Here is a 12,277-nt window from a genome sequence, read left to right on the forward strand (position 1 = left end):
CAGTTGAAATAACAAAATTTTTACCTAATGTTAAACATTATGTGCGTATTCTTGCATACAATAGTCGTTTCCATGGACCGCATAGTCAAATAGTATCTTTTGTTACACCTGAAGGAGGTAATTAAATATTGCTTTATATTGGTATGGCTTGGGTGAAAATATATAAGTACAAAATAAACTTATGTGGTTGAAATTTGTAAAATAATTACTTGCTTTATTAACTTTTTATTTAAATTTATTAAGATTTTAACATTAATTTGTCTTTTCCACGTGAAAATTATGCGAGTATTTTAAAGCTTTTTAACTTATAATATAATTTTGCTTCTTCTGTTATAAAAATATTGTATTATAGTATATCTTTATCAAATTATAAATGAATAATTGTGATCAATGATTAGGTACTCAAATTATGATATTGTAACAAAAAAAAATTGTTAGACTTCTTGCTTCCCTAAAATTAGTCATCTACCTTACATTTCTTAAAGTATAGCCCTTATAGTTAACCTTTTTCAATTTAACTTTCTGAAAATATATTGTTTTTTTTTTCTTATAAATAATAATTATATATTAATTATATAATTTTAATAAATAATACTTATATAAAAAATATATTTTGGAATGCCCAATTTCATTTTAATCAAAAAACATAATATTTTTAATTACTGTTCTTTCTTTTTATTTAGTCCCTGGTATTGTTAGTGGAGTTGAAGCTCAACAATTGGGTTCATCTGCAATTTTATTATCATGGCAGCCTCCAGTTCAATCTAATGGTGCATTAACAGGTTATGAAATTTCTTATGAACCTATGACTGAACATGGATTTAGTGGAAGGATTATAAGTACTGTTATTACAGATCCCCAACAGACTTATACTAAATTGGCATCATTAATACCAGCAACTAATTATCGAATATATATTAAAGCAATTACAAAAGCTGGTGTTGGTGAAGCGTATGTACACATTTTTTAACATATTTCTGTGTTGGAATTTTTGTACTTTTTAATATTTTTTATATTTTTTATTCTTTGTAGTTATTTCGTTAAACAGCAAACCAAACCTCATTTACCAAAAGTAACTCAATTAGATAAGCCTAAATTTACTTATATTCTTAAACCTTATAGTAATGCTTTAAATACTGTTCGGATTTTATGGATACCTAAACTTGATGGCAATCCAGGATCACATTTCTTTGTGAAATACAAGTAATAATTATTAGCTTATAATTAAAATTATATAAATATATCTATTTATATATTTAATTTCCTTTGGAATATTTACTTAAAGGATTAAAGGTGATCATTTATATGAGAAAACTGATCCAGAATTTGAGAAAAACTACATTGATGTAAAAGGTTTGAAATCTGTTGAAGTATATGAATTTATTGTGGTTGCTGTAGATGGTGATATTATGAAAGATTCAGACGTAGTTGAAATTCTACTATCAAATACTGGTATTATTATAATTTATTATGGTTTTTAGATTTTTCATATTTTATTTATTTAAAAATTGTTCTATATTTACATTGATAAATTTCATGCAATTGGTTTTAAATAGGGGTGAGATTTTGATGCAAATGTATCTTTTTCCTAATGTCCCAATACATACATTTTTTTTTGCATTTTATGACAAATTTAAATTCATATGAATTTTTAGAGTATATTTTACTATTTTTAAAGCATTTTTCAAGTTTTAGAGCATTTTTCAGAATTTATCTTTAAATTCTTAAGTATTATTGTATTTAATAATGCGTTTCAGCATTTTTTCGCTCAAAACTTGCACATTTAGTATGAAATTTACTAAATTGATAATCTAATAAATATGATCATCTAACCCATGTACCTGTTTTTTCAAAAGTAGAACAATATTAATATAGTTAAATAAATGTAAATATTTAAACAAATAAGTACTTATTTCGTTATTATGATAATTAAATAAGTTTTGTTAATTTCATTTTTATGATATCGTTTTTAAACTATAGTATAATATAATATAATTATAAATAATATAATTTATTAAGAATTTTTATTGTGTATTTTTTATGATTTTTGAAGCTTTTTTTATTTTTAGTGTATTTTTTGCTATTTTTTATAGCATTAAAATCTTAGCTCTAGTTATAATTATCTCTAAAACACGACCAAAGTCCAATGTTATTATAACGATATAGTTTCATATTCATGATATATAAATTCTTATAATTTTTACTGTTCTTTTTTATGCTAAATATATGATATGCTATATTTTTATAAGTATTAAGTCTTCAATTAATATTTTGTTTGTTTTTTTTAGATAGATTTATTAGAATTGAAAAGATGGCTACTTTAGAATGGCTTTTTGTAATGCTGCTTGTATTATTTTTTATAATTGTATCAGTTATTGTAGTCTGTGTAGTAAAACATAGTAGAGAAGGAAAATATGTAGTACATGAATCAGAAGCTGCTCGTGGTAGACATGATAATCCAGAAGGACCTCATTTTTATGAGTACTCACAACAGTAAGTTTACTATTCTTTAATATATCATTAATTTGAAATATTTATTTTATTTAAAAATAATTGTTACATCAATCAATATATATATATATATATTTTTAGTGTTAGTGGTTCAAAAATATTAGACATTGAAAAAAAGTGCCCAGAAAGTGATTTAGACTCTGTGGCAGAGTATGGCGAAGTTGACACAGGTATATTTCTAATTAATTAATTAATAATTCACATGTTAATGTGTTGTTTCCTAACTTCTGTCTTACTGATTAATTTTTGCACATTAAATAACATATTTTGCCTTATTTAGCTTATAATATTATTACGTATAAAATCAAAGCTGGTCATTCCATTAATGTAAATAGTATACATAGAAGATCTCAAATTTTTATCAATCTTTCATCGTTTAACTTTTGTTATAGGTCATCCATTATATTGATAATATTGTATATTATGGATATACCTACACTTGTTTATTATCTGTACTTTAAATTTTATAATGTTTCTTTTTACAAATTATCTAAAATAATTTTTATCATGTACAACGTTATACGAATACACATAAAATTAAAATTAATATATGATAATTATAAATATTAGAATTAATTCTTTCTTGCATCTGTCTACGTCTGTTATCCATCGCCCTTGGTTCTGTTATAGACAATTTATCAATGTTTTAGTATATTATAAATAATTTAATTTGTCATGTGAAATTTGTTTTTTATATTTTCTATCCTGCATTCCAAAAATAAAAGAATATATTTTTAGTTTTTATATACATAAATTTAAATATAAATTTATTCGTTTTACAAACTAAAGTATAATATTTTGTTTATCAAACACATTTTTATGATATATATTTTTATATTGCATGCATTTTACTATATATTATTGCTTTATTTTGTTTTTCATTTTATACGCAGAAGGAATGAATGAAGACGGTTCTTTCATTGGTCTTTATGGTAAAAATAAACAAAGTGAAATATCTTCTACTGAATATGCAACATTTATCTAAATTTGTAAGTACACAATCACAAAAGTAAATAAATAGTTGAAAAAAATATTTGTTATTTTTTTGATTAAATGACTCAATTATTTAAGGCTGGATTTTATTGTTCTATAATAAATACAGTATACCTGAAAAAGATCATTATAAATTTCAATTAAAATTTCCATTGCCATCAATAGATTATTCTTTACTGCCAATTATTTGATTATATGTATCTACAAATATTTAAAGTTAATTTACTTATTTTTATAACAATAGTTTCAAAGGTTTTTTTTTTTTTTTTGATTCATTCTTCTTTTGGATGCACTATTATTTAATTAATACTATTCATTTGTTATTTGTTTAAACATTCACTGAATTCTTTGCTTCACTTTAATTTATTTAAATATTTCTCTGTTATAGTTAGATTTTTACAATCTTTAATGTTTCATTTGCATTGTTAATTTGTAATCGGTATTATTAAATAATAGTAACAACAGCTTATTTTATTATAATTACCTCATGATAATAATTAGGATAGAGCCAAACTTCAAAATAACCATGTTAATAATAATATTAGCTAAAAAAACCTTTAACTTTATATATTTCGACTTGATTTTTGATTTTGACATTTTGAATTTGTATTAAATAATCACATTTTTATTGTAAATATTTATTGAAACATATCTTCCTATAAATATTAATATATTTTAAATTATTCTCATAGAGCTGTATATATATCTATGTTAAACCATTTTATCTTTATTTAATGACCTTATGTTTTTATTATGCAGTTGACTTGTTACTTCTTACTTGTTATTAACTTAATTGTCATATTTTAATGCTCAATATTTCATGTAAACCAATGAACCGGTTTACTTAAAGCTAATTTAAATGTAAAATATTTATTTAGTATTATTAAAATAAATGATATATTTAAGATATTTTTAATTGCTAAAAATTAATATTTTAAATTTTAATATTTTTTTTTTTTTTACCTAGCAGTATTATTAGTATAAATATGCAGTATTTTTATTAGAATAGTAATTTATGCTGAATTATTTAATTTAACAGCAAAGGTAACTGTTGCTTTTTATAAAATTTATCTGAAAATCTAATATTAAATCTATGTATTTTCATGATGATAATTTAATTGGTTTTCCTAAATTTATTACTTTTAATCAGAATGTTAATCAAGTCCATGCGCATAGAGGTTTTAGGGTTATAACATCTCTCATTGACCCGCGATAACTCTTTTTGAAAAAAAAAAAAAATCTAATATTACAATATAAGAATTATAAGAAATGCACTTTGAACGATGAAATCTTAAAAGCTATTGAGCGTATCCAATTATCTCAAGATAAACTATTTGCCGACGACAAATCCTTAGATACTGAACTCAAAACGAATATCAATGCCCTTACTTCACGTTTTGATTCTCTCTCACTTGAAATTACTAAGCTCCGTACTAAAGTCGACCTGCTTGAATCTAAGGTCCTCACTTTGGAGTCAAACACATCAAACCCATCAACTGTCCCCTCCACCCAGATCTCGGATGTCTTAAAAGAATTTACCGAACGTGATCAATGTAAACTCATTGTTATTACGTAGGGTCTACCTGAATCTACGTCTAGTGATCTCCCTACGAAAATAAACGACGATAAAATCATACGTGACATATTTTCTAAACTTTCTGCTGATGTTCACACTGATTTCAAACCGTTTCGTCTTGGTAAAACCACCTCCACCTCACCTCGACCCGTCAAAGTTATCTTTGGCTCTTGTGAAGCTGCTTTTGCTGTTCTTTCGTCCTATCGTCTAGTTAGATCACAACAATTGCCCCTTCTACCACTCACCAGCATTGTACGTGACAAAACTTTGCTTGAACGCCAATAACTTCGCACCTGTCACGTTGAGTTAGATCGCCGTGTAGCAGCAGGAGAACATAACCTAACTATTACTTTCATTAACGGTTCTCCGTGTGTAATTTCTCGTTCAAAAAACGACGCCCGAGTCCATCATCGCCCTCAAGTATAAGGAATACCAACACCCCTATCACTATACTCATCAATGGATACTACCAGAATCGTCGCGGCCTTCGTACTAAACTTATTAATTTCAATTGTAATACCTTGTGTTTTAATATTGTGTTTATTGCTCTAAGGGAAACTTGGCTCACTATTAGTTTTCACTCTTCCGTGCTTAGTCTCATTAATTACAATATATTTAGATGCGACAGATCTCCACAAACCAGCTCCCGTAACACACACACTAACTAACTAACGTAACTAACATACCACCACCGCGAGGTGGTGGTGTGTTAGTGGCAGTGCGTAAAAACATAGCTTCTTACCCCCTTATTACCCCTAATAATAGTGTTGAGCAACTATTTGTTCGCTTCTCTCAACTCCTTAAATATTATTATTTGCAGCGTTTACATACCATCTTCATCACCCATTGAGCTTTATATTACCCATCTAAATACTATTGACTTTATTGTTCAAAAATACCCAAACCATAGACGTATTTTCACTGGTGATTATAATCTACCTTTTATTTCATTGTCGAATGATACACATGGCCTGTGTTTCCTAACTCAATCAATCTCTGAATATAATTCCTTTCCTGAAAGACTTGCCATCTATGGATTTACCAACATAACTACATATTAAACTCTCACCACTCTCTTCTCGAACTCATATTCTCTAATCTTAGCTTCTTAACTGTTAACCAAGCTCTTGACGCAGCCGTGCCTGCCGACACTTACCATTCCCTCTTTCTCTTTCTATAAATCTCCCCATTCATTCTCAATCTGCTTCCCTTAAATCATTTTTTAACTTTAACAAGGCAGATTACATACAGATCATTAATTTCTTCAACTTTTTCAATAATTGAAAAAGTATAATATATAATATATATATACTTTATAATTAAAGGTACGTTTTCAATTATTGGAAACGTACCTTTCTGTCATACTCTCTTGATGATTCCATGTCTGTCTTTCTTGATGCTCTCCACTATTCAATCTTATCCTTTGTTCCTGAAAATCGTCATAGTATATAATGAACTCAAAGAATTAGTTTTTGCTAAGTCTCGCGCTCATGCTAAATTTAAGGCATCCCAGCTACTATCAGATCGCAAACACTTTTCATTTCTTTGCGCTAAATTTAAATACATCTCCAAGCAATGTTACCGTAGCTTTGTCTCTCGTACAGTGTCCTCCCTATTACGCAACCCACGATATTTTTGGAGTTTCATTAGAAAAAATCGTTCTACTTCATCTATACCTTCAAGTGTTAAACTCCATGGTATACAGAGCACATATCATTCCGATACAATTAACATGTTTGCTAAGTATTTTTCTTCTATTTTCGCCCAGCCGTCATCATCTCCATCACAGACATCACATCCTACCAGCCTCTCCGCTTCCGTCTAATGCCCATTTTTTGATTAGTGACGTATACAAATGCTTATGTTCCTTTCACAATATAAAGTCTGTTGGTCCAGACGGTATCCAGGGCGACTTCGATCTGTTCTAGCCGAACCTTTATGGTTATTGTTTATGCGTTCTATTGACTCAGGTATCTTTCCCTCTGTTCTTAAAATTGGCTCAATTAGACCAATATTAAGTTCGGTGATTGTACTGATGTTACAAATTATCGTCCAATAACTATCCTACCTCATTTATCCAAATTATTTGAAACACTTGTCCTTAACTCGATTCGTCCTTCCTTGAATCATATTCTAGTTGATGAGCAGCATGACTTCCGTCCTGGTAGATCTACTGTTACCTGTAACAGTACCTGTAACTTTCTCCTCTTTTGTTTGCTATATTCGTAAATTCTACCACTTCTATTCTCCAACATGCCAAACTTCTTATCTTCACTGATAATATGAAAATCTTCCTGATTATCAAATCCATCTTTGACTGTCATCTTCTCCAAAATGACCTATAGCGTCTAGTGACCTGGGGTGATTCTTTGGGACTAACTCTGAATATTCCTTGATGCTCAGTAATGACTTTTTGTCGTATCAATAATGCAGTCAATTATACTTACTCGGTTAATAATATCCCCTTGATAATTTGCGATAATTCTGTAAAATATTTAGGATTCACTCTTACACGTAACCTTTGCCCTAATATGCATATCCAGATAATCTGTTGTAAGGCTCTAAAACTGCTAGGTTTCATAAACCGTATATCTACAGATTTCCACTTGCTCACTCCACTAAAAACTATTCTGTTCATTAATCCATACCATCCTTGAATATGGAATCATTCTCTGGGACCCTTCCACCACTTCTGCATGTTGCATGATTGAAAGGGTACAAAGAAAATTCCTCCGTTACGCTGCTTATAAATTAAACGTATCCTGCCCAACTCACGATTACACACAAATCCAACACCTTTTTGCCTTAGAAAGTCTCGCTGGTCGCCGTCGATCAGCTAACATATCATTCCTATCTAATATACTTTCCTCTAAAATTGACTGTCCAGAAGCACTATCTCGCATTTCATTTAATGTCCCCTCCCTCCGTACACGTTCATCTGCTCCATTCTATATACCATTCTCTTTCTCAAACTACTACCTTAATTCCCCGATCATCCGTCTTATGCGTATCGCCAATACTGCCCCTCATTTTCTCTCTAAAATCGAGCCTCGTTTCCTTAATGCAAATTAATATTTATTGTGTATTTTCATGTATTAAAAGTTTCGTCCCGTAATGTAAATAAAAATAAAATAAATTAATTAAAAAAATAAACCTATTTTTAGAATAATAATAATTGATTAAATTATAAAAAGTTGTCCTTCATCAATGCTTTATTTATAGAATTATAGAACTAATAACATCATAATGTAAGATAATATAACATTATTTGAATTATTTGACAATTATTTTCAATTAATTATTGATGGATAGCAAATTGTTAGTAATAATCTAACGTGTGAATGATCACGATACCTACTTTTTTTTTTTAGTAATCACTACATGGGGACTGAACTGTTTTCACATTGTTTGACCCCCATGCAGCATCGTCTATTGAGTAAAATTAAAATCATATACAGTACATACAAATTTAATAATTTCAAGGGTCTAATCGAAGGGTAAAACCTCGAGGATCTGGGAATTACCTTCCTCAGCGAATGCTGGTGTGTATGTGTAGAACACGGGCCTAAGAGAGCGAACAAGTAAATGAAACTTGCATGAGGATATACGAAACATATACCCTGCATTATCCCTTTTACAAACATAGAATTTATATTCAATTATATATGTACAACGACGTGGTAATGTTTTTTCGGGCTGACTTAGATCCATCGCCTTAGACTAGACGTCTTGTTCGGAGAGACTCTTCGCGTACCGACCTAAGCCGGCCATCCTAGACATTGCGGGCCAGCCTCAGCTCTCCACCCCTCGACACCCATACAGAAATTAACCTGCACGGGCAGTGCATACAACTTAGGCTTGCAGCTTAACCTTTGCGGTGGAGGTAGTGCTGGAAGCAACCGTGGCCGGAAATATGACACATCATCTGGTATGTCCAGGGAACTTTGAGGACCCTACGGTTGATCCACCTGGCAAGGTCCAGAATGAGCCGGTGGGTTCACGAAGCTTTCCTGGAGCGTAGCCACCTGCTATTCTATTCCCTGATGGTGACTTTCCTCTCGATCTTGATGGAGCTCTTCATGGGGGAATGTTCATTCGGACGGGTTGGCAGCTCGGCTCTGGCCTTCACCCTGACCCTCTGCCACAATTAAGTCCACCCCACTTGGCATTCCAGCCAGGAAGAAGGTGGCTTCTTCTGAAACAGTCTTATATGCCTTGATCGTCCTCAGGACGGCGACTTTCTGCGGCCTCCTGAGGTTCGCCCTGGCTATGGCGTCTACTGTGGGTAACCAAATGGGAGCGGTGAAGAGGAGTTGATTCTCTACCACCCCGATGCGTAGCCGAGGCAAGTTGTAAGCCCACCTCTTGGTGAGCATCACGGCCTCGGTCTTCTGGTGAACTAGCTGGAGTCAACGGTTGGTTGTCCACCTGTCGATGTTCTCCAGGACGGGGTTCAACAATTCGAGTAGCTCGCCCAACGACCGCTAAGTCGTCCGCAAATCTGATGAGGTGAGCTCCGGGTGGCACTTTCATCTTTAGCAAGTCGTCGTATGCCACGTTCTACAGGGTCAGTTCTAGAACCGAGCACTGGGGGACTCCATAAGTGACCGATTTGGGACCCCTCCGTTCGCCGATTAGCAGCTCCCAATAAGAAAGCTAAAAACGAATCATCAAAACTAAGTATTCGAAGGTTCCCTTATTCCTTAGCTTCTCATCAATTAATCTTTACTAAAGGGAGTTGAAGGCGTTTTTACCTCAAAGGTGTCTAAGACGCAAAACTGCTTCTGTCTCCAGTTTCCCGCGCTCGCTTGCGTCGCTAGTTTGGTGACCACGTCCACCGCCGACTCCGTCGAGAATCCTCTTCAAAAGCCGAACTGATCGGGGACGCGACTGGCCGAGTTGTTCGCGTCCAGGTGGAACTCCAGTATTTGCAGAATAAACCTTTCCAGGAGCTTACCCGGGGTGTCCACAAGGCAAATCGGGTGGAAGCTGGACGGGGAGTCGACCGGATTTCCCACACCCTTGTGGAGAAAAACCAGCTTGGCTTTTTCCCAGATCGCTGGGAATGACAATGATTTTAAGCACTCGTAGATCTTATGCATGTCCCGAGGTAACGCGATGATGACGATTCTCTTCAGTATCTCATTAGGTATACTGGAAGGACCGCAGGCCTTCTCCGACGACATCTTTTTGGCAGCAATGAGTAACTCCGACACATCTAACTCGAGAACGGGCCTGGTGAATTCTTGTTTTTCCGTGTCCGGGTTGAAAGCATCAAAGATGTTTCTTACCTCAAGAAAGGGGATTAGGCTCCTGTCGGTGACAGAAGCAGGTGGAAACAGGTGGTCGGTGATCATGTGTTCGAACACGAATGCAAACATGCCGTCTCTGAACTTCTTCATAATGATCTTATATGGTTTACCCCAAGGATCCCTATCGAATGTGAGCAGAGGTCACTCCACCCTTTCTCCATAGGCTTCTTTGTCTCACGATGGAGATGTCTTCTCGCGCTGGAGTAAGCGCAACTTTCGGCATGCAAGCCGTCCGGATCTACCTTCCTGGCGCTTGTCTGATAAGCTCTTCGTAGGTGGAAAGATGTGGACCTCAACTCAGCGATGTGGTCAGACCTTTTTTGGCAATTATAACTTTAATCAAATTAAAAAATGAGATAACCTGATATAATAAATTTGTATCCCCTGCTATATAAGATGCAACATAATGTAATAAAATAATTTAATATAATTTACCAACGGAACGAATTGCCAAGGTTGAAAACTCCTTTTTTCCTTTTTTACCAGTGTACGAAAAGTCTTTAAGCAATTCATCATTAAATAATTTTCCCAAAAGCCTCTTAACCATAACCTTCAAATGTTTACCACCAATGTAAGATAGTTGATTTATCTGATAGTTATGAAAAAAATTGATTAATTTATAATTTTCTTTTTTTTAAATTTTAAAATTTAAGACTAATATTGAATTTTATAATTTCATACTAAACTTGAGCCGAATGAGCTATCTTCAGAAATTCATTCTTCCAGTATTTCAAGGTCTTTAATGTTATTTAACGGTAATGAACAACTCATCACGTCTGTTATTGATGTTGAGATCTTGTTTAAAAGTGGCAGATAAGTCTGATGAAGGCATTTTCTCTAAATTACATTTCATTATATCAAGTTTTAGAGTTATATCCCTTTAATTACTTACAATACGTCTTAATTCATGTTTTATAAATGACAAGGCATGAAAAACTTCTTTTTGGAACTCTACCTACATATATATTTAATTATGACTAAATATATTAATTTTAGATTGTTTGATTAAGAATATTTTCAAGTTCAAATTTCGAACAATCCTAAATGGTAAATAGTTTGGTTCGATTTTCTTTCATTTTGAGTTCGGTTCGGTTCGACATTCAAACAGTTTGATCTATCATTGATATTTGTGGTACCTATCATAAATGGAATGTGATGTTCTAGGAAGGAAATTAATGTTCTCTTATTAAATACAAAATAAATGTAGATGTAAATTTTTGATTTTTACTTAATATAATTTTTATGATATATATTACCTGCATGTTTTTATTGTGTCTAGTTATCATATTATTTAATAACTAAAAATAAAAACGATTTGTCAATATATTGGCTGGTAAAAGGCAAAAGGGACTAAGCGACACACGGTGTATACTACAGGATAACCGACAGTTAGATCTTTCGATTGCACTAACGCTAGTGTTGTTCTGACCATTTAGTAAATACAAGAATTTTGATTTCTTGTGACAAGCGATACAACTGTTATAAAAGTAGAGGACAAGCGACAAATTCATGGCGCTAGCTCCTACGATTGTTGCTTATCAACTTTCATAATAATAATAATAATATGACTTATAAGATCAAACCTTCCCAGTGTGCACTGGATGTTTCAACACATCCCAGAAACAAACATATTACGTAGTACAATCAACGTAACTTTTTAATATGTATACAATGTATCTATTCTGTCTAAATAAAACAAACATTTAACACTCATCCCGGCGATATAACTAGGCATTATATGATAGTACAGACCTACAATGTTATAAATTATATATCACAGGGTTGTTACATTATTGTGATTTGTAATACGTACCAGCAAAATAATATCGATGTTTCAGTTTTTCACAAAAAAAAAAAATATACTATTTTAAAATAAATAGTTTTG

At 32.1% G+C, this 12,277-nt stretch overlaps 1 protein-coding gene across 1 annotated transcript in view; it reads left to right on the plus strand.

Annotated features, from left to right (window-relative positions):
• Positions 1 to 3,581, plus strand: part of LOC112692775 (neuroglian-like) — a 13,996-nt gene extending 10,415 nt beyond the window's left edge. The window contains exons 6-13 of the mRNA XM_025567564.1: positions 4 to 117; positions 684 to 782; positions 855 to 951; positions 1,033 to 1,203; positions 1,286 to 1,452; positions 2,289 to 2,493; positions 2,593 to 2,681; positions 3,405 to 3,581. Coding sequence (XP_025423349.1) covers positions 4 to 117; positions 684 to 782; positions 855 to 951; positions 1,033 to 1,203; positions 1,286 to 1,452; positions 2,289 to 2,493; positions 2,593 to 2,681; positions 3,405 to 3,496 — 1,034 coding nt within the window. The 3' untranslated portion in view covers positions 3,497 to 3,581. The remainder of the gene's footprint in view (positions 1 to 3; positions 118 to 683; positions 783 to 854; positions 952 to 1,032; positions 1,204 to 1,285; positions 1,453 to 2,288; positions 2,494 to 2,592; positions 2,682 to 3,404) is intronic.
• Positions 3,582 to 12,277: the final 8,696 nt, after the last annotated feature.

The sequence above is a fragment of the Sipha flava genome, unplaced genomic scaffold (assembly GCF_003268045.1).
Source record: "Sipha flava isolate LNK unplaced genomic scaffold, YSA_version1 76_pilon_pilon, whole genome shotgun sequence".
Classification (NCBI taxonomy): domain Eukaryota; kingdom Metazoa; phylum Arthropoda; class Insecta; order Hemiptera; family Aphididae; genus Sipha; species Sipha flava.